The following is a 23,131-nucleotide window of genomic DNA, read 5'->3' as shown; positions in this document are numbered from 1 at the left end:
AACAAGATCCTCCTGTGTAGTTCTGGGCTGATTCCTCACCGTTCTCATGATCATTGAAACTCCACGAGGTGAGATCTTGCATGGAGCCCCAGACCGAGGGAGACTGACAGTTATTTTGTGTTTCTTCCATTTGCGAATAATTGCACCAACTGGTGTCACTTTCTCACCAAGCTGCTTGGCAATGGTCTTGTAGCCCATTCCAGCCTTGTGTAGGTCCACAATCTTGTCCCTGACATCCTTGGACAGCTCTTTGGTCTTGGCCATGGTGGAGAGTTTGGAATCTGATTGATTGATTGATTCTGTGGACAGGTGTCTTTTATACAGGTACCGAGCTGAGATTAGGAGCAGTCCCTTTAAGAGAGTGCTCCTAATCTCAGCTCGTTACCTGTATAAAAGACACCTGGGAGCCAGAAATCTTGCTGATGATTGATAGGGGATCAAATACTTATTTCCCTCATTAACATGCAAATCAATGTATAACTTTTTTGAAATGTGTTTTTCTGGATTTTTGTGTTGTTATTCTGTCTCTCACTGTTAAAATACACCTACCATTAAAATTATAGACTGATAATTTCTTTGTCAGTGGGCAAACGTACAAAATCAGCAGGGGATCAAATACTTTTTTCCCCTCACTGTAGCAGAGCCTTCCTGCACTGATTCTCAGCCCTGCAACCACTGCTCTGAATGGTGGAGCCCTTCCCAGCACTGATACTGCAGCTCCTCTCCAGCGGGTCCCTGGCAGGGTGCAGCTCTGGCTCTGGACTGCGTGACGCCCCTCCGGTTATCAGGGCTGTCAGGTGTCTCAATGGGAGGGACCTGAACTTCTCCCGGCTGTTGCCGGCCTGTGGCGCCTATGTGTGCCGACGCAGAGTCTGAGGTTTGGTCTTCTTAGACTGGGCTGACAGGGCCGCTGCTGGGAGGTTCACCGTTCCCACAAGGTGAGGTGAGGGTTCCTTGAGCAGTGTATCCAGTGTGAAGACCAGGCTGCTGCACAGATGGCCCTGAGTGTCAAAGTGCAGAACTGGGAATGCAAAACAAGGGTGTAAAACACCTGATGCACTGAAACACCACCCCAATGTCAGAGGATCTAATACTCAACAAGTAGCAAACACCTGCTAATTCTCAGTCCCCCTTTATATACCCAGCCCCCTGGCTAATGGGACACACCTGTTTTATACATGCTTGGAAGTTGGCAACCATTTTGGCTGGTACCACAGCCAGTGGCTCCAGTCCAGAGAACCATCTCTCTGGGTGGGATTCAAGTAATGGACTTGTGTGATTCATGAGCTGATGCCCTCTCTCTCTCCCTACCCCAGTTGGAAGCCCAATTTTGTGCCATGGCCACAGTAGAGAAGTATTAATCATTGGAACCAGGATCCCAAGCACCGTCCTTGTGGGTAACAGCATCTTCTGTGCATATCCATCCAAAGCCCTTAATTAGCTATATTAAAATGATATGCTAACTGCACCACATTTCACTTAAAACTACTAATGATTCCAAAAGGCCTCTTCTATGTGATCTGAGATCCATTGCTGGGTACACAGGACTTTCAGTCTGAACCATCAATACATCACCTACTGGCTAATTATAAAATAACCAGCCACAAAAAATGCATATATTGCATGACACCTGTGCAATGGTCTTTAGATTTCTGAAAAAAAATGCTCTTTGTGGAAATTACAATTTAAGAAATATATATGTACGATTTAATGTATTTTTAAACACAAACAATGTACAGATATTTACATCAAAGTTTTTTTTACACTCAGATGTATTATTATTTGTAATGAGCAATTATATTCAGTATGCTGAAAAAAAAAAAGAGAAAACTAGGCTGTAGTCTATTCTTTAAACATTGGTTAATTGAAATTGGGCCACATTCAGGCTTCTTAAATAAAATAAAAGTGCATATATAAGGATTTAACTTTAGGTATCATGTAATGATATGAGCCTTTGGTTTTAGAGCACTTATGCTGCTCACACTTCAGATGAGTCCAGGTAGTGAGCATGACCTCCTCCAGCTACTTCCCTTTAGCCAGGGAGCCTTTAGTGAGCTCAATCACCCGATAGATATCCAGGGCTTCACCTGAAAGGAGAAACAAAAGACATTGGATAAAAACTGCTTAAAATGACACACATTCCTTACATTTGCACAAAACCTTTGGCAGTGTAAACTCATGCCCAGGTATTTACAGTCCTTGGTTTTCATTAGGGCAGCAACAAACAACTATTTTGATAATTTATTAATCTGTCGATTACTACTTTGATTAATTGGATAAAAAACTAATTCCAACATAAAATGAATTAAATGAAAAGAAGTGTGGAAAATTGTTTAATTGTACAATTCCTTCTCCCATTAAATGTCTTAATTGAGTTAAAGCAGTAATTATATTATAATTGTATGTATTGACAGGGTAGCCTTATTTAATTGTTATTGTTCACAACCCTGGAAATCAATATTTTAATTTGTTCATGTCAGAATGAAAACAATTGTGATGAGTTTTAAATTGAAATATAACGGTGGAAATCTTTATCAGGGCCAGACTCACCCTGAGGGATGCCGCATCTCCTCTCCATGCCGGTGGGGTTTGAGGGTGTTGCACAGTCCATGTTGACCTCCTTACGCAGACACTGGTCAATGTCCACTGCGCTGAAGAAGGCCACAGACTGAGGGAGGTCTTGTATCCCCAGTTTGTAGGAAAACATGCAGCTACAGGGTAGAACAGGGTGATATTGTCAATTAGGACTGCAGATACATGAACAGTTTAAAAAAAAAAAAAATACATATATATCACTGGGTGGGTGGGGGAATATAATGCATAATATATAATTTTGTTGATCTAGTCGATTTTGGCAGTTACTGACTGAAGGGAGCCTCTGCACGTCTGTGCAGAAAGTAAGCAGTGTCACTTTTAAACATATTTTTGTTACATTTGGGCATTCCTTTATCTATTTATTTGTTGGCTTCCTTGCTTTAAAAAGTATATATTGTTCTTAAAATCAGAGAGAGACCTGTAACCCTGAAAGAGAGGAGTGAACCCTAAGGCCAGCTTCCAGTTGTCTGTAAACAAACGTACAAGACAGATATTCTGGGTAATCAATAGACTGTTAATGAGTGCTATGGCTCTCTAAGCTCTCGAACTGCAGGCCCAGAGGCCCGACACTGACCGTGTAAGCAGGTTGGTAATCTGCAGGGCCAGAGCCGCCCGGTGCCGGTCCTCGCTGCGCACCAGGTAGCGCACCTCATCGTGGATGCTGATGCAGAAGCGCCCATCGATGTCATACTCCTCGAACAGCCACTTCATGGACACCAGCATCAGATGCAGGTAGTCCACCGCCGAGCTCTGCACCACCCAGTTCACCCGACTAGTGATGAACTGAGACACACAGACACATTCATGCCTGGCAAAGCAATTGCGATTTCACAACACATACACCTAGTATCATTCACCTCTTTTCTAAGCAGATAGACTTGGAAAGTAAACGACACATTTCATTTGGAGCAGTCCGGCTATTTTCAAAATAGAAACAAATTTGTGTACAGAAAAAAAGTATTTATTTGAAATATAATTTCTATGCAAAGTATAACTTTTGTATTGCACCTCAGGCTGAACACATTGTTACTTAAGATGGTATACTTTCAAATATGCAGTTTTTACCGCAATCCATAGTGTAGTTGTAGCTTTATGTTTGTATTAGGTCTATAGGAGTAGCCGTAAACCTGTTTAAATACATAATTGGCCCCCGCCCTCACCTCATCCTTCACTGTGCTGGGCTCCAGGGCCCTGCTGATGCGGCAGCCCAGGACAGGTGTGCAGGGCAGCGGGGAGTGAGCAATACTCTCCAGCTTGTTGAACATCTCTGACTCTGTGCCCCCTGCCCACAGCCTCTGTCCCACAATCTCCCACCTGTGCCTGTTTGAGCTGCAAAGAGAAATATATCACCCCAGAGCCAAATGGTCCGTCAAACTCCCCCATGGCCGTCAGTTTCAAATAATGCCTGTAACAGTTTTATCTGGAATAACCCAGACTGCAGTGCTCTCTCCTCAGCTGTGACACCGGGAGCCGGCTGCCCCACAGCTCTTTCCTCACCTCTGGCTGGCCAGTTTTGTTATCCTGCGCAGCTCCTGGAGAGAGACGGTGCCATTCTCGTCCTTCTCAACGGAGAGGCCCAGCTCCCTCACCAACCACTCGCCCTCCTCGGACAGCCTGTACCTGCACACAGGAGAGCAGATTGAGAACCTTCAACTAACAACTCTGGTATTCGTAGTTTAGTGGGCAGCTTACTACATCTTACATCCACCTACTCAGGGGACCCACGATGGGACCCACCTCCGGGGACGGTTAGTTCCCCCTGCTGGAGCCCGAGTCCAAGATCTTTTAAAGATTTTAAGGATGATTGTTTTAAAAAGATTTTAAAAAAGGAATCTTAATTGTTTTTAAAGATTTAGTTGTTTTTAAATCACATTGTTCAGGGTTTTTTTGATATAGTTTTGTTATATTTTGTTGTCAAATACATTGACCGTTTTGGGTTTAATTTAAAATGCATTAGACCTTTTTTGTTTGTTTTTTATTTTTTCCTTTTAATTGTTTTTTTATTTTGTTTAATGCATTTTCAGTTATTTTCAATGTATTTGACCCTTTTGTTGGTGTGCAGTTTTTGCTTTTATCACGTTTGTTTTGTTGATTTGAGCACGTTCATTTTAAAGTTAATTGTTTTAGTTTGTGTTAAAATCACAAAGATTTTAATAATTTTTAAGTGATTTTAAGGACTGACATTTTAATCATAAGTATTAAAAATTGAATTGTTTTATTTACGTAATGTAAAATACTCAACCCAATAAACAGTATCTTACATCCACCTACAGTGAAAGAAAAAAGTATTTGATCCCTGCTGATTTTGTACGTTTGCCCACTGACAAAGAAATGATCAGTCTATAATTTTAATGGTAGGTGTATTTTAGCAGTGAGAGACAGAATAACAACAAAAAAATGCAGAAATACGCATTTCAAAAAAGTTATATATTGATTTGCATGTTAATGAGAGAAATAAGTACTTGACCCCTTCGACTTAGTACTTGGTGGCAAAACCCTTGTTGGCAATCACAGAGGTCAGACGTTTCTTGTAGTTGGCCACCAGGTTTGCACACATCTCAGGAGGGATTTTGTCCCACTCCTCTTTGCAGATCCTCTCCAAGTCATTAAGGTTTCGAGGCTGACATTTGGCAACTCGAACCTTCAGCTCCGTCCACAGATTTTCTATGGGATTAAGGTCTGGAGACTGGCTAGGCCACTCCAGGACCTTAATGTGCTTCTTCTTGAGCCACTCCTTTGTTGCCTTGGCTGTGTGTTTTGGGTCATTGTCATGCTGGAATACCCATCCACGACCCATTTTCAATGCCCTGGCTGAGGGAAGGAGGTTTTCACCCAAGATTTGATGGTACATGGCCCCGTCCATCATCCCTTTGATGCGGTGCAGTTGTCCTGTCCCCTTAGCAGAAAAACACCCCCAAAGCATAATGTTTCCACCTCCATGTTTGACGGTGGGGATGATGTTCTTGGGGTCATTCCTCCTCCTCCAAACACGGCGAGTTGAGTTGATGCCAAAGAGCTCGATTTTGGTCTCATCTGACCACAACACTTTCACCCAGTTCTGCTCTGAATCATTCAGATGTTCATTGGCAAACTTCAGACGGGCCTGTACATGTGCTTTCTTGAGCAGGGGGACGTTGCGGGCGCTGCAGGATTTCAGTCCTTCACGGCGTAGTGTGTTACCAATTGTTTTCTTGGTGACTATGGTCCCAGCTAAGATCCTCCCATGTCGTCCTGGGCTGATTCCTCACCGTTCTCATGATCATTGAAACTCCACGAGGTGAGATCTTGCATGGAGCCCCAGACCGAGGGAGACTGACAGTTATTTTGTGTTTCTTCCATTTGCGAATAATCGCACCAACTGTTGTCACCTTCTCACCAAGCTGCTTGGCGATGGTCTTGTAGCCCATTCCAGCCTTGTGTAGGTCTACAATCTTGTCCCTGACATCCTTGGACAGCTCTTTGGTCTTGGCCATGGTGGAGAGTTTGGAATCTGATTGATTGATTGCTTCTGTGGACAGGTGTTTTATACAGGTAACGAGCTGAGATTAGGAGCACTCCCTTTAAGAGACACCTGGGAGCCAGAAATCTTGCTGATTGATAGGGGATTAAATACTTATTTCCCTCATTAACATGCAAATCAATGTATAACTTTTTTGAAATGCGTTTTTCTGGATTTTTTTGTTGTTATTCTGTCTCTCACTGTTAAAATACACCTACCATTAAAATTATAGACTGATCATTTCTTTGTCAGTGGGCAAATGTACAACCAGGGGATCAAATAATTTTTTCCCTCACTGTATGTAACATATTTAGATTTTGTTGTGTCACCAGCAGAGCACTTTTTGACAATTCAGAAAGCAACTTTGGCCCCGTGAGCCACGCACGCTAATTAAGACTTAAATCTTTCATTTTCAATAGTATACTGACACTGAAGAAAAACTAAATTAACATTCATATATCTTTTTTTTAAATAACTATAAAGAGATATATTGTGACATATAGTGAGCTTGTTAGAAAATGCACCTGCGGATCCCCTTGGTGACGGCGTACAACTGCCGGGCCTTAGCTGCTGCCTCGGGCTGGCTGAGTCGGTGGTTGAACTGCATGAGCAGGCGCTCGGCGAAGGGCTGGCCCGCCCCGTAGATGCGGCCATAGTTGAAGACCTTGGCGTGCTCACGGCTGATGCCCACAGCGGCAGCGGTGCGGCTATGCAGATCAGTGCCCTGGCTCTTCTTCCCCTGCAGGGTCATCCAGCCGAACGCAGTGCACCCTGCCGGGAACCAGTCATAGTTAAAACAGATGCTACGCTAGAACACTACCATTCCCACACACTGACTACCAATTCCCTTGGCAAGATTCACATCTCATAGATACAACTGTCAGTTTTAAGTTTTATATAAATGTTTTAATGATATGTGTACATAGGGGGAAACTGACATTATGTATAGTACCACATACAACTCAGTAGACAACATATCACATTTAACCACCTTCAAAGGAAAGATACAGCTTGAAAAAATGCATTCTCTGCTATTTCACAGTTCCTGGTTTGAGCTGTTTTAATGACAGTCACCATGGATAATCTTGGGCTTTAGATGTCACACAAAACTAAAACTGAACTAAAACGTCACACAGAATAAATAAACAGGAATTTTGTTTGTTCAACAGCAATCGCAGACGATTAAAAGACATCCTATGATTAAATGTGTGAGTAAATGAAATAAAAAATTAGCTAAGTTGGCCTTTACGTGCTTAAATTATATCGATTGTTAACCTTCTGTTTCCTTACCATGCATGCCAACGAAGTTAGCTTCCCCCAGGATTGCAGCAATCCACAGCTCTTGCGAGTCAACGTCGGCCCCCACCAGATGGTACCCCGGGGGCACCTGCACCATTGCTTTCAGTTCACTTCCCACCCTGTCCCGCTGCAAGACACAGAGAAAACTTCCTTTAGAGAAAACTTCCTTTAGTCTTCCCCATTGCTGAAGGGATTCATCTTCCAACACCACTCACAGGCAGCTTTGCGAGAGCACTATACTGGTCCTTTAAATGTTGGGGTAAAATTGCCCCCTATGTATTGTATATACCCACTGTATAACTGTTAGAAAATATAAGAAACTTTCCAGTAAGTTACTAGTTAAAACTTGTTCTTATAAGGATTTCTCTGCTCAGACTCATCTGTGTGGCAGATGAAAACAATTTCTGCTGCTGTGGCAAATTCTTTGGGTAACGAACTTAAATTATCAGTAACACGTTCTTATCAGTACAGTGTGTCCTTGGTACCAGCATTTCCATGTCTGGAATAATTACAAAGAAAACCTTATGAAAGTTTGTTTACCATGTCTTGTATGGTGTCCTTGATATCAGCGCCTCCATGCTTGAACTAATTATAAAGAATACCTTATTAAATATTGTTTCCCGTGTCTCAGAACTGCCCCGGGACATATGCCAAGAAAATGGCATCCAGGTTTGGGACTGCACTGAAACTCCTTTGAAATACCGCTTGTAAATGTATAAAAGGCTGTGTGAAACTTTCAATAAATTAAGATAAACGAACAGACATCGGTCTCTGTGACTTTTCCTTCCTGAGTGCTCGTCTCCTGCTGAAAAGGGTTGCTTCAACTGAAGCGTAGTACCTTAACATTTAACATTTGTAATTAATATACCTCATTGCAAAATCTTCAGAGCTTGGCTGAGCAGGATAACAAAGGGTTACAAGATCTGTTTCCACTGTCCTTAGCCTATTACTGGTTACACTCTCAGTCATACCATAAAGCACCTGATACATTATTTAAAAATAAAACACCACTGAATATCCCCCTACTACTCACCCTGGCATTGCTGGCAGTGAGCCACGTGGGCTCCACAGCTCTCCTGGTGACTGTACCAGCTGTGACAACCTGGGGCAGGATGGCACCGTACTGCCCCTCCTCGTCAAAAGCAGCATTTCTGTGGCAAGAGACATGAAGATATAATATGTTCAATATAATATGTTTTTCATGTTGTACTATATGTAATGTCTGTTGAACCCTATTTACCCAGATGATTTAAAAAAAAACATAAAAAACAAACTTAAAACTGACAGTTGTATCTATGAGATATGATTTTTGCCAAGGGAGTTGGTAGTCAGTGTGACTCGGGGAGCGGCAGTGCTCTACTGGAGTGTCCAGTTGAACTATACCACTAGGCACTGTTCACATCCTGTTTCTGAATGCAGTGTTTCAATGTATTACTGGTACTGCCCACACCATGCACCTGAACTGCTTACCAGAGACATGAACTATTCTTGTTTACAGCAGACTAGAAAGCTATGAGCTAAGTTGTATTTATTGAAGCTACAAGCCGTACAGATGTCCTGGTTAAAGATTTTAAATGGACAATTATCAGATTAAGAGGCACTCTCTTTCCATGTGCATCTCATAAAAAAAAATCAACAACAAAAAAGTAACAAGTAAAACTAAAACTATATATACATTTTGAAGTTACTATTCAAAAGTAAAACATGTTTCTATGCTACAGTGAGGGGGAAAAGTATTTGATCCCCTGCTGATTTTGTACGTTTGCCCACTGACAAAGAAATGATCAGTCTATAATTTTAATGGTAGGTGTATTTTAGCAGTGAGAGACAGAATAACAACAACAAAATCCAGAAAAACGCATTTCTAAAAAGTTATAAATTGATTTGCATGTTAATGAGAGAAATAAGTACTTGACCCCTTCGACTTAGTACTTGGTGGCAAAACCCTTGTTGGCAATCACAGAGGTCAGACGTTTCTTGTAGTTGGCCACCAGGTTTGCACACATCTCAGGAGGGATTTTGTCCCACTCCTCTTTGCAGATCCTCTCCAAGTCATTAAGGTTTCGAGGCTGATGTTTGGCAACTCGAACCTTCAGCTCCCTCCACAGATTTTCTATGGGACTAAGGTCTGGAGACTGGCTAGGCCACTCCAGGACCTTAATGTGCTTCTTCTTGAGCCACTCCTTTGTTGCCTTGGCTGTGTGTTTTGGGTCATTGTCATGCTGGAATACCCATCCACGACCCATTTTCAATGCCTTGGCTGAGGGAAGGAGGTTCTCACCCAAGATTTGACGGTACATGGCCCCGTCCATCGTCCCTTTGATGCGGTGCACTTGTCCTGTGCCCTTAGCAGAAAAACACCCCCAAAGCATAATGTTTCCACCTCCATGTTTGACAGTGGGGATGGTGTTCTTGGGGTCATTCCTCCTTCTCCAAACACAGCGAGTTGAGTTGATGCCAAAGAGCTCGATTTTGGTCTCATCTGACCACAACACTTTCACCCAGTTCTCCTCTGAATCATTCAGATGTTCATTGGTAAACTTCAGACAGGCCTGTACATGTGCTTTCTTGAGCAGGGGTACGTTGCGGGCACTGCAGGATTTCATTCCTTCACGGCGTAGTGTGTTACCAATTGTTTTCTTGGTGACTATGGTCCCAGCTGCCTTGAGATCATTAACAAGTAGTTCTGGGCTGATTCCTCACCGTTCTCATGATCATTGAAACTCCACGAGGTGAGATCTTGCATGGAGCCCCAGACCGAGGGAGACTGACAGTTATTTAGTGTTTCTTCCATTTGGGAATAATCGCACCAACTATTGTCACCTTCTCACCAAGCTGCTTGGCGATGGTCTTGTAGCCCATTCCAGCCTTGTGTAGGTCTACAATCTTGTCCCTGACATCCTTGGACAGCTCTTTGGTCTTGGCCATGGTAGAGAGTTTGGAATCTGATTGATTGATTGCTTCTGTGGACAGGTGTCTTTTATACAGGTAACGAGCTGAGATTAGGAGCAGTCCCTTTAAGAGAGTGCTCCTAATCTCAGCTCGTTACCTGTATAAAAGACACCTGGGAGCCAGAAATCTTGCTGATTGATAGGGGATCAAATACTTATTTCCCTCATTAACATAAAAATCAATTTATAACTTTTTTGAAATGCGTTTTTTCTGGATTTCTTTGTCTGTCTCTCACTGTTAAAATACACCTACCATTAAAATTATAGACTGATCATTTCTTTGTCAGTGGGCAAACGTACAAAATCAGCAGGGGATCAAATACTTTTTTCCCCTCACTGTGTATGTGTTGATTTGGTCTCTGTGAATTTGGCATTGTAGCTCAGTTCTTTGTTTGGATGTGTGTTTTAGGAAAAATTACCAAACTATGTAGTAATATTTGTCTTCCCATGCAAATCTATAACCGTTATATATTTTTCTTATTACAAAGTTAAAATACAGTGTACACAGATTTGTTATTCAGTACTGACTGACTTATATGCATATATAAAAATGTGACAACTGTAAGTTGCCCTAAATATAAAAGAATACATTCATATGAACATACACATACAGATATATCTACCTGGTGACAGTGCGAGGCAGCTCTCCCTTCCTCAGCCAAACGACCTTCTGAGAGCTAGAAGACGGAAATTAGATAGAGAATGTGGTCATGTTTTCTGAGTTTACTGCAGGACAAGGTTTTCACTACTTGACAATCTTAAAAAAAAAAAAAAAAAAAGACAACTAAGGCCAGAGAATCTACATAAACTATTGCTATTAATTAAGACATATTAATCACAAGGAAAATCAAGACAGGACATTTATCTGACATCTTTCCAAAAAAAGAAATTCCAATTAAATCGACATGTAAACCAATGCAAACCCAAGACAGCACATCAGCTGTTGACAGCATCATGTTATGGGATTGCTTTGCAATGGCAGGGACAGGCCATTTTTCAGGATAGGAGGGAAAATGAATGGAGCAAAGTATAGACAAGTCCTTGACGAAAACCTGCCTTCCCCCCCCCTGTCCCCCTTAACAGTATGGAGTATGCTGTGTAGATAAGTGGAAAACCTGCTTCAGTCTGTGAGAGGCCTTGGACTGGGGCGAAGGTTCACCATTCAGCAAGACAATGATCCTAAACACACAGCCAAGGCTGCACTGGAGTGGTTTAAGAGCCGAGACGGTCAATTTGACCAATTTGGTTATTAAAATTTGAATTACTCGGTGTTCCTAAATACACTGTGCATACCTGTTCGTTAAAAAAATAATAATAAATAAAAATATGTATTAAACATGTCTACAGCGTTTTAACTGCATAAACACAAAAATAAATAAAAGTTATAGAATAGCCAAAATCGTGTTATTTTGACTGGTCAATTAAATATATAATAACTCAAATATAATGCATACTCCTGCCTTCCCTTTACAAAACAGTCAAGTGGAGATCTCTACCTGTCTACAGTCTTTCATGTGCTTGAAAAACACACAAAGGTATTTTCTTACAACTGTAGTCAGTGATTATCCCGCAAATAAACATGGATTGGAAACAGAGATTGAAGAGAGCGTGTTTTGGAAATGCTGTGTATATGAGCATGACTGATTCAGGGGCATCAGTGATACTGGGAATGACAGATCATTCGTGGGTTGGTGCCAGTGTTGTGAAAACACTGCGAGTGAAACGCCAGGTCCAGATGGCAGCACTTTTACTCCACTGATCAATACGCGATCGTTACTGCACAGTACAGAGTGCAATAATGCAGGCACATCGCACGCAAAATAATGCTTCTTGGACATTATCAGCAGAGGAGCATTTATTGCAAAGCTGTGTTTTCTTGGAGTAAAAGTATTCACCTGGAAAGGCTGTCAAAGGCAGTGTGAGGTATGAGCTCATGCTGGGAAAGTGCAGAAATGTGTCCTGTGTGGACTGTACGACCTGTCAGGTATGCAGGATAAATATATAGTAAATAGTTTATTGAAATACAAAGCTACAGTGAATACAAGCAGTGTATGTTGAAAACAAAGTTTACATGATTTTGAAAATGTTTACTTTAGTGTATGATTATGTTTTGATAAATGCAGTAGTTATTTTTGAACTATAAAATTTTGCTTTGGAGCATTATTCCAATATTTACGTTTACACTTGTTTCATTCTCTTATTGTATGCCCTTTTTGCTTATTATAGGCTATATAGTTATTCATGTTTTAACTGCAGTGTGTGTGTTTAGAAAAAAGTGCATTGTTATTTATAGCAATAATATTAATGTTTTATGATCATATTTCAATTTAAATACTCCATTTGTGCTATGTAAATGTTGGATTTGATGTTCATGAATAAAACTTCTGAGTTTGCCTTTGATTATCATATCACAGCTGTTAAAGAGCTGTATGTGTTTATACCTGTGCACATCTATGTAGGTATATATAGGTTAACAACAAATAACTTGTTTTCAATTAAATGTTACTGTGTGTGATTACTGCTACCTGCTATAGTAACATCCACTACACTTAATTTCTATGTGCTTCATCCCCAAACTATCATCTGAACCTAGAGAAGGTGATGTGCGGATACATTATAATAAATTATAATTAAAATAATATTATTTAAACAGTCACAAAATTATTGCACACCCTTTCCTGTAGTAGTGTGGCGTTCATCCTGAGCAGGTACCTGATGCGTTTATGTGCGTTCCTCCAGAAGGAGATCATCTTATTAATCTCCAAGGCCCGTGTGGCATTTGTCCCACCTGGACCTGCTTGCAATGTGCCATCCTCCATCTTGGACAGGAAGTCTTTAGCAAATGGGCTGCCCACATTGTTGGCGTTTCCATCCTGAAACCACAGAAATCTGGTGTATTGTATTACAGTGGACTGGAGAGAAATTTCCCTTGTAATTCATGATTCTGTGTTTTTAGATTAAAGTGGAGGTGTATGAAGTATGTTCTTCAAATGATGGCTTAAAAAAAGTTTGAATGTGGTATTATATGTATAAAATACAGGTTGAGTATGTTGCGAGTTACTTTTATTTTGTATTTCTTCTGTAAAATAATAATAAAAAATGAATACATAAATAAAATAAATCGATCACATTTACACTGGGAGAGCCAAATCCACAGTCCTGAGGCCGACACCCACTAAAATATATAGGGTGAACGGGGGTCCTGCTTAATTAATGTTACTGCAGGCCTCTATTAGTACAAGAGAATACTGGGTTAAATTCAAGGGTATGTTGAGATTTGTCTGATGTGATTCCCTTACATTATTATTTTTTGATACAGAGGGATTCTGTGCCCATGTAGGCAATAAAAAGGAGAGCATAAGTAGAAGATGAATTTGTTAGCCCTCTCTCTATGTGTCTTGCTGTTATCATCATGTAAGCTCGTGGCTGACCTACCTTGTGCGGGAGCTTGAAAAACCAGCATCCAGGGATGTTAACATCATTGTAGGGTCCATTACCATGGTGATACGTTGGCTGGTTCTCACTAGAAGGAATTTCCACTTCCGGGAACTGCTTTAAAATAAATTTAAATGCTGATGCTGAATAAATTAGTGGGGAGAAGAGAGATACTTGCTGCCTTTTGAGACCAGTAAGACCTTTGTATCTCAGTTCATTTACAATGCACTGGCATGTAAACCAAACAGCAGACAAAAACACATCTGTAACTTGTAGCTATCCTGAATTACTTGGAAAAATTGATAAAAAATTTGATAAAAATCATTTGAGTAGTCTATGTGCAATGGAACCATGTGCTGTATGTAAATGTATGCAATTGTAGATGTAGTGTCTCCTGCCATGCACGTCTCATTATTGATAGAAAACAGCAGACTCTATACCGCAGTGGTCCTGCCTTTTCTCCTCCTCGGTCCAGAAACCTCCTCTGTCCCATTCTCCACAATCTCCATCTGGCTCAGCTCCTCCACCTAATGGCAACAGGATGACACTCATTAGGCATAATGCTGTACTTGCGTTCAACCTGAGCTCAAACTTGAAACTGATAGCATACATAGCACTCCTTTGACCACAAAACAATAAAAACTAAGCAGAGCTTTGTGGTGTTGTGAGTGTCGCATAACTGCTTACTGTTTGCCACAGGTTGCTGTCAGTCAGCATGAATTCATCAGACAAAGTGTTGTCCAGACAGTGGGGCTGCTCTTTGCCTTTGCGGTTACAATACTCCCTGTACTCAGTCTCAATGGCCCTGGAACAGAAGGAGGCATTTTCACCTGTTGCAGCACACTCCTGACACCATAACATTTCTACCACTCAACTCAAGTCTTTATATTAGCTGGATGTTGCAGATTTCTTTAATCTAGTGTTGAATACTATAAATTCTGAGAAAAAATAAAGAAAAGAAATATTAATACATAAAAACATACATATGTACATATATACATAGTGTGGTAATCTCTCTCATTGTTTATTTCCATCTGTCCATTTGTATTTTTTTTTAATGAAAACTTAATTGGGTTTTCTCTAATATCAACATTGAAATACAAGAAGGAAAGTCTGAAGCAAATAATCTAATTAAAATAATCTGCATATTATTTCACTGTGTTAATGGAAAGGTTTTAATGTTCACCATGGTCGCAATTTTTCCTGTCATACCTATATGGGCAGCTGGCTTTCTCGGTGTCCTCTGGCTGCTCCAGATTGTCCTTGCGCCCTGGGACGAGGTAGCCCCAGCCATGCCTCTCTGAGTAGTGGAGGGGGAAGCCATCCCAGGTCAGACCCATGAGTTTGGGAGTGACCCTCATTTGCAGGCTGATCAGGCTCGGCCCAGGAGACCACTCTGCATCGGACATCTTCAAACACAGCTTACGGTACCACCTTGAGAGACAGCACGGGGTCATTGGCCGTTCACTTGCACCTCCTTGTGCAGTCAGTGTTTGTAGATGGCATCCACTGTAGTCACACACAACCTTCACTGTGACACTGTGGGGCCCACAGCCCAGAAAGGAGACTCTAAGGAGACCAACCCTTCACTCCAACCAAAACTAAATACAAATCAGAGTTTCAATCCTGCTTTTGGAGAGCAACAGGGTCTCTTATTCAGTGGTCTCCAGGTGTCTTTTGCCACAAGCAATTTGAAAACAACTGCATGTTTATGGCCATCAAGGACTAGGAGTGATTATAAGTGGTATAAAAAATAAAATGGTTTATTTTGGGTCATACAGTGCAGCTGTGGTAAGGAATCAGGTGGCCACAGTACTCACTCTGGGTGCCCAGGCAAGTGCTGTCTCCTCTTGGGCAACAGGTTTACGGTCTCTTTCAGACGCTCCAGTGCAATTCTAGCAGAAGGGGGTGCCGCTTCCTCCTCTTCTGTGGGAGGGCCTGGATCTGATATTAAAAAACACCTGCTGACCCCACTTTCCTCATTCACCATACTGATCAATATACAAAACAATTAACTTAATTTGCGATTATAAAAATGATGTAAAGTTTCCAAGGTGCATCTCTTAAAGCATGCATGTACCTAAATCACAGCTTGCTAGGCATCATGCTTTTAATATAATTAATTCACTGCATTTAAATGGAATTTGCTGAGATTTTATCAGAGAATGCCACAGTAAGATTTCACAAGAGTTAGGCCTACATGAAACACAGAGGTCAGTCTAAATATTGTTTGATTCAACATAGTTAAAGATGGATAGAATAAACTTCTATCTTGTTGTCCTGGTTACAGAAGGCATAGTGACATCATGAGCAATCACAAACCCTTTAAAGTTCATGATAAATCCTGTAACTGCATTTCTTTGCAATGTTTTGACTGTTTTAAAGTTACCACAGAGTGCAATGCAATGTCATCACTTACCTTCCTCCAGGTCTTTCACCGGGCTTACTGGTTCAATAGGATTCTCGGCTTGTGCTTGCTTCTTCTTCTTGCCTGTTGCCTTCTTTTGTTTGAACTCCTGAACACCCCACTCTAAGTCCCAAAGCCAGGGGTCCTGTTTGTATCTGCAGAGGGATGCACACACACACAGTGAGGCTGAGCAGGTCTGAAGCACAGTACTGAGGGTCTTCTTATGGGAGTTGAGATCAGGTTAAGATGTGTGTCTCCTGCAGTCTTATCTGTGATGTGTAGGGGCAGCCGTACCTCTCATCCTCGAGCAGCTGGCAGGCGTCATTTGCCAGGTTCATCAGCGACTTCTTCATCTCCCGCTGCAGCTCCTCGAAGGTACCCTGGGCCTCCTCCAGGTAACGCCCCCAGTTCTGATTGACAGGCAGATAGCACACACCCATCTCCAGCATTCCAGCAAACGATACAGGGTGAGGACACCTGGGAAGAAGGGGGAGCGGAAACAAGCAATAAACCTTGCGGTCATCACACTGCTCTGAAACAGAGCACAGTACCCAAACAGCACCACTGAGGAATAAGATTCGGAAGACTCACATTTACAGGAACATCGAAATATATTTTCAAAAAATGCTAACTGGAAAAGGGTGAAAGGCACACATCTAGAAACAGAGAGCCTTCATGCAGAAAACAATGACTTTATTTTATCCTCTGGAGCACAATTACAATAGAAATGTTTGCAAAAACAAGAAGAAAAAAATACAAAACTAGAATGTAAGGTTATTAAAATACTATAGATCAGAGTCTCTAGCTCAGGGATGGCGAACCTGTGACACATGTACCCAGAGTGGCACGCACAGCCTTACAGCTTGGCTTGCCAGCCCACCCCTCAATTGTCTAAACTGATTGGCACTTTAGAAAACCATTCAGAATAGTTAGCAGTGACGGCAGCCCCCAAGTAATTGAGAAGCGCTCAAGTTATTTTTTGAATATTCATGTTTTAGGTCGGGTTCTTGTGCGCAGACTTTCGCTGTTATGTGCAGAACTGCAGAATTCTCCTCTCCCATTGGTGGAGCTGCGCAGATCCGCACAGAAAATCTGCACTTCATGGACAATATGTTAATGTTATGATGACTGTTTATGCTGCGGTGTGGCACTATTGGAACAGGAGGAAGATGACAAAAACTGTCCTGTTTTGATTCATTGTGGTCAGCAATGGACATGTTTGTTGAACACGCAGGGAAGAAGCATTTTGTTAACCATTATCTCCTGTATCTAATGGAGAAATGGCCACAATCATTCATATTTAACACTCAATTTAAAAACTTCATAAAGCTGGCAAAAGCTTTTTTCTTAAAACAAGTGCCACAAAATGTATATTAATCTACCAGTTTTACAAAATGTAAAAGCAGTAAATATTAAGTACATATACATTGAAAAAAAGGCACATTGGTAATGATTTGAGTGCAAGTGCAAACAAAACACAAAACAATATGGAAGGGTTACTAATGCAGCCAAATGAACAAACTTCTACTTCTTGTATGTAACGGCAGGGCAATTGGAGAATCTGAGGGACTTTGTTTTGGGGGTATATTGTGATTTTAATGTGGGGTTTAAATGTACTTTAGCATTATAATCCTCAAACTTAAAGCGTGATGAAATGTGATTCATGCATTTTGCTACACTGTAGCAATACTGTAACATTTTAATGATGTATTCATTTTATGATGCACTTATTCTTTATTCTTTTAAGTTGTGACATACTTTGGCATGGTGTTCCACTATATACAATTTAAGATTGACTGATTTCATTTGAATGAGGATTAAAGATTCTCATTGTCCAAAATAAAAAGAGACATATTCTGAAAATGATTGAGCTAGTGAAGTGCTATTACTATTGCTTTTCTATATTTGTAAATTCACAATAACCTGTGAGCAAAAATTGAACATGCATATTTATAATCTTTTTTGGAATAATATGTGCCTCGCTTCATTCAGCTTCATACTCTGCAGCAAACTCCCATTAGCAGACTGGAGCTGCACTTGCTCTCCAGACTACAGAGGGATAAGGGGGAGGTTTAAGGTGGTGGTGGTTGGGGGGTTGTTCTATCTGTCCATGGTTTTTAGATTTTTCTGTATTGAGGTTTGTTTTGTTAGCATGTTTGCTTAATAACTTAATTAAAACCAAAAAAAAATTATATATATATATATTATTTTTTATATATATATATATATATATATATATATATATATATATATATATATATATTGTTTAAAACAATGCTGTTTAGCCCCTGTATATACATTTATCTCTCTAATTTATCATTGGCACCCTTTGGCACTTAGCAAAGTATACAAACCAGACTTTGGGCACACCAGCCAAAAAAGGTTCACCATCCAGGCTCTAGCTCATTTCCGTTAATGACCAAGAGGATTCTTAAAAATGCAATAAATTAGTACAATTAATTAAATAAGTAGTTAAAATAACAGAACTAAAACCAAAGTAGAAATTCATATCAGAGGAGCTGATGCCCTGCTCTGGATGGATGATGAAAGTGTTTGTGCTGTTCAGGGGCTTATGGTGTCTTTTGGGGTGGCCCTACCTCTCCATGAAAAGGGGCAGCTGCTCCCTGAACACCTCGTGTGTGGCCTGGACGTCCAGAGCACAGTACCTCATCAGCTCCTGCACAAATTGAAATGCATGAAATCCTTCCTGTGGCGTGTAATATTGTAGCATTCACATTATAAAGCATGCGCTTGACAACTGCAAAGCATTGAGCCGATTCCCTTAATTAAAAACTCTGGCTTGTGCCAAATGTGTTCTGTTTCTTTTAACTTTTCCAAAGGAGTTAAAAGATTTAAGATCATAGTACAAGAGCAGCTTCTTGGAAATTGAACAGATGCAGTACTGCAGATGCCAGTTCCATCCTAGAACACCGCCATGAGAAAAGGAACAACACTAACAAAAAGTGTTGATGGTGTCAGATGGCTTTGCTTTGGTGTGAGGAGCTCATGCTTCAGCTTTGTAAGTGATGTGAGCATGTGGGAGCATTATTTCAGCTCTGACCTGGAAGCTCTCTCGAACGTCACTCATGCTACCCTTGACAAAAATATCTCTCGCCTCCTTCTCCAGTGGGTGCCCCCCTACATACAGCGCGTGGACGTCTGCCAAGTTATTGATGCTGCTGATGTCCACCCAGTCCCATGAGCCAATCTTCAAACGAACACAAATAAAACACAAACAGAAACAGATTAGGTAAAGACTATCAATGTGCCAGCCTTCACCTACACTAGTTAGCACCTCCAGAAATCTGATTGTGGAATTTGAAGAAAAAATACCATATATAACCAAGGAAATCAACAATTGATGATCAACTCAAATCAAATCAGCACATCAGCTACCTAACGTTATTGATTTGTAATGACAAATATGTTAGCATTGTCATTCAAAATGGCAATCATAGTGTTGCATGTTCATTTTGAAAAATGGAAATTGTATACAAGTTTAAGCAGCCATCAGTCTCAGTTAATGCCTTTTAATTGTTGTTTTCACTACATGAAACACATTTTTTCTGATCTTAATCACTGCTGCAGAATTCCGCAGAAAACACCTTTTAAAATCGCAGAATTTAAGAAAACATTTCCGCAGATTTCTGGGGGGACTAACTAGGATGTCTTAAAGCTTAACTAACTTAACTAGCTTAAAGGGCAAGCAGACAGGAATACAAGGAGATACCATTTATAAGCCCACGTGTTGGTTGACAAACATGAGAAAATACTGGGTGCTCATACAACCACACACAATACAATGATTATATCAGCTATGAAGTTATATTTTTAAACTATGCTAGCTCTTTGTAATGAAACTCTTCAAGGTACAAGGGCTTCAAAGACACCCTTCTCAGTGGAGCTCAATATACAGCTGAGGCTGCCTGCCGGTGTTCCTCTCTGCACCACTGAACACAGCCATCACCAGAGTTGTCTCACCGAAGGGCCTTCCTTGCGTCTGCTTGCCCTCTTGATGTGCTCTTTGACCTCTTGCAAGCCCCGCCTCTTGCCTTTCTTGCTGGCCATCCAGAGGGATCGCTGGTAGCCTGTGAGGCCAGAGATCGCCATGTGCATGCTCATCGTGTCCAGGAATCGCATTCTGGAGCCCTGTGGTGGGAGGGGGACAGCGAGAAAGGACACAAGCTGAAACCTATTTTGTAAGATACAGAAACTACAAATTATTTTTGCATTGTCGTATCTGCTGATCATGCTCATTCTCAGATAGAAGAAATGGAAAAAGTGGGAATGTGAACACTAACAGCAAAGGGCATGATATAGGTTTTTAAAAAATGGACTGAGATGGGACATTATTTTGTGTTTAACAGGATTTACAATGTGTAACACTGCGCAAACAGGTTGTTGTTGCACACAGGAATGTGACTGACAGATGTAGTATGCTTAAGGCTTCGCCTGTGGTTTCACCTCGAGTCGCTGGCTATATGTAAATGTCAGCCCCTGTAGACCTGTCCCCAATTTCCTCACCTTGAGCAGGTACTGTTCTTTGATATGCGCCCGGTCAAAGCTGACGTTGTGCCCAATCACCAGCCTCTCAATCCACTGCCCCTCCGGGGGTCGAGTGGAGTTGGCTGGAGTCTCCAGGGGGATGAAATCAGCCAGGGTCAGCTGACTGGACCAGGTGTAGCGCTCCTCTATCAGCCTCTTACTGCACCAAGAGTACCTGAGAGCACGACACTGCACTGTTAGTCCTCTCTGCCCCTGGCAGAAACACTACGATCTCCACTGCACAACAGCTTACATCATATGGATTATACAAGCTGCAGGCATGTGTGTCACCTTCGCATAAGTACATCTACATAATCAAGTTTAAAATCAAGTTCATTGTTTTTTTTCAGCTTCATCGCGTCCTACCAGAGCCTGGCATGTGAGACTTGAAATGGATCAAACTGCTAGGCAAGAGCAATCTTATTTCCATTCATTAATTGATTCAATATCTTACATGGCCTGCCTGCACATAGACCTTTAAAAGGCTAAATGTTAAGTTTAAAATGCTTGATGATTTGCCTAAGATAAGTGGAAATTAGATTTTAAAACCCTTGAAAGTCCATCTAAAAATGTTCAATTCACAGTTAATCTACAGCTCAAGGGGACATTGAATAATTATCACCTGACCAGGTGGGAGATGCTCCTGACAATATTAACCAATGGAGGGTGATCTCATCAGAAAGAGCCGACTCGGCATCGAAACTAGACTGGAGCATTCTGCTTACCAGGCGGTGTGAGAGACAGCTACAGCCAGTGTGGGACAGTGGCCTTCCGCCATGCACACCTCCACGTCAAATACTAGAGCCTTCTCCTCTGGGAAATCCACTCTCCTGCGCTCCCCACCAGGGCCATACCGGGTCCAGCCCAGCTCCCAGGCCCACTCCCCAGGCATTGGCGGCAACTCGGCCCGATTAAGCCGGCTGGCTTCCTCTAGGTAGGGCAGGCTCTGTTTCTGGGCCAGGATGCGAAAGTGCTCGTCAATGTTGGCACCATACATCCGGGGCAGACAGAGCTCTACGTCTGGGAGAAGTGAGGTCTCGCAGCCCCAGAGCTCGTGTCTCTGTAGGTGCTTCATGCTGCGCTCCACGTCTTCCTCCCTATAGTCCACCACGGCTCCCCGGAAGATCTGCTCCTGCAGGTTCCTGGACAGCATCTGGATGTTTAGGGGGTTCATCCGGGTCTGGGACAAGGGACCCTGTCTGGGGAGGGCATCTGCTGAGGAACATCTGCCTCTTCTCCACACATGCCTGTATTGTGCCAGACGGGAGAGCAGATTCCTGGAAGTTTGCTGCTGGTGACAAACCAGATGGTGCATCTTAACCCAGCCTTCAATTAGATGCCAGTTCACTTGTGACTGCCAATAACCTGGGCTGAGGCAGGCAGGCAGTATCAAGATGCATACAGATTATACTGTGAGGAATAAACACAAAGGAAATTATCAGAAAGATGCACTTTTTGAACCATAGCAAAAGGAATTTCCATAGCTAAAGTTCAGGCATTACAAATCCATTTAAATGCAGATTTTAAAGTCCACAAATTAATAAGGTGGCTGATAGACAAACTGATTTTATAAAAAAAAAAAAAAACGCTGAATCAAATAAACTGTTCAGACAAATCCTGTTCAAATTATCACTTCAATAAAAATCACAAGTAGTATTGTGTTTTTTAAAAACTGTAATTAATAGAGACATTACTGCAAGACCGGCTATGCACTGATGATGCTTCACTTCTTCCACAGAGCCTGGAAATGCATCTGAATTCGCTGCACTCAAAACATGTTCACCCGTCACATTTACAGTAAGACACTATTAATAATATCGCAATTGTTAACTCAATAATTCTTCATTATCACACAACAATAGCTCACACCTGCACCCCGTGTAACCGACACAAACCTTATTGCTTGTTACACTAGTAGTACCTGTCATTCTGTTGAAATCGCTGCCGTGACGATTTACTTTTCAATTTCCGCACGTGTGCACGTTTTGCTTGTTAATTTCACTGTGTTAGACACAAACATTTAGACGTCTTATAATTATATATTTGAAACAATGCTGTGGACTTTCAAAAAGCACTACAGTAGTAAAAAGTGAATGACTTTACTAAGCACCACAGACTCATTGCTCTGTTTTGTTGGCCGCTTTGCACGCAGCGCTTTCTAAACTCAAGACACACAGCCAGAGCACAGCGACGCCTAGGGTCTTGGATGGCACTTACCATGGGTTCTTTGCATATTATCTGGCAAAAAGTAAAAATAAAAAACAATATATGTATATATTTCGGTTGTTTTTATGTAAATACACAGTTGCTATCATTATTTTTAATAGGGTTTCAGGTTTCGTCTTGGAATTCATCCCTCCGGTCAAACAAGACCTGAATATCATAAAATATGAATATCGA

The 23,131-nt window shown here is 41.4% G+C and overlaps 1 protein-coding gene across 4 annotated transcripts; it reads right to left on the bottom strand.

The window, feature by feature from the left end:
• Nucleotides 1-362: 362 nt before the first annotated feature.
• polg (polymerase (DNA directed), gamma) lies at nt 363-22,879 on the bottom strand. Of its 4 annotated transcripts, XM_066701912.1 has the most exons (24): nt 22,653-22,879; nt 21,457-22,141; nt 20,711-20,906; nt 20,168-20,335; nt 19,248-19,394; nt 18,784-18,863; nt 16,481-16,663; nt 16,199-16,341; nt 15,600-15,723; nt 14,992-15,213; nt 14,467-14,584; nt 14,220-14,306; nt 13,780-13,896; nt 13,057-13,217; nt 10,968-11,021; nt 8,427-8,544; nt 7,385-7,520; nt 6,619-6,865; nt 4,093-4,215; nt 3,756-3,924; nt 3,170-3,378; nt 2,551-2,711; nt 1,983-2,087; nt 363-1,021 (listed from the first exon to the last, which is right to left on the bottom strand). In XM_066701912.1, exons 2-23 carry the CDS (start codon nt 22,044-22,046, stop codon nt 2,023-2,025), a joined length of 3,618 nt encoding a protein of 1,205 aa, XP_066558009.1. In that variant the 5' UTR covers nt 22,047-22,141; nt 22,653-22,879; the 3' UTR covers nt 363-1,021; nt 1,983-2,022. The 4 variants fall into 4 exon arrangements, with proteins under 4 accessions (XP_066558009.1, XP_066558008.1, XP_066558007.1 ...); XM_066701911.1 differs by lacking the exon at nt 363-1,021 and having other exon boundaries at nt 1,679-2,087; nt 22,627-22,879; XM_066701910.1 differs by lacking the exon at nt 363-1,021 and having other exon boundaries at nt 1,679-2,087.
• Nucleotides 22,880-23,131: the final 252 nt, after the last annotated feature.

The sequence above is a fragment of the Amia ocellicauda genome, chromosome 4 (genome assembly GCF_036373705.1).
Source record: "Amia ocellicauda isolate fAmiCal2 chromosome 4, fAmiCal2.hap1, whole genome shotgun sequence".
In the NCBI taxonomy this organism is placed as follows: domain Eukaryota; kingdom Metazoa; phylum Chordata; class Actinopteri; order Amiiformes; family Amiidae; genus Amia; species Amia ocellicauda.
Note: the sequence above shows the minus strand (reverse complement) of the source record. Positions and strands in the feature narration are given on the sequence as shown.

What these genes read in the sequence shown, in the direction of transcription:
- polg (XM_066701912.1), bottom strand. Translation starts at nt 22,046, where the DNA reads ATGCACCATCTGGTTTGTCACCAGCAGCAAACTTCCAGGAATCTGCTC. An exon ending in GGTGAAAGACCTGGAGGAAG is followed by an intron (nt 15,724 to 16,198) that starts GTAAGTGATGAC and finishes TTTTAATATCAG; the next exon opens with ATCCAGGCCCTCCCACAGAA. An exon ending in ACAGCAACCTGTGGCAAACA is followed by an intron (nt 14,307 to 14,466) that starts GTAAGCAGTTAT and finishes TGTTGCCATTAG; the next exon opens with GTGGAGGAGCTGAGCCAGAT.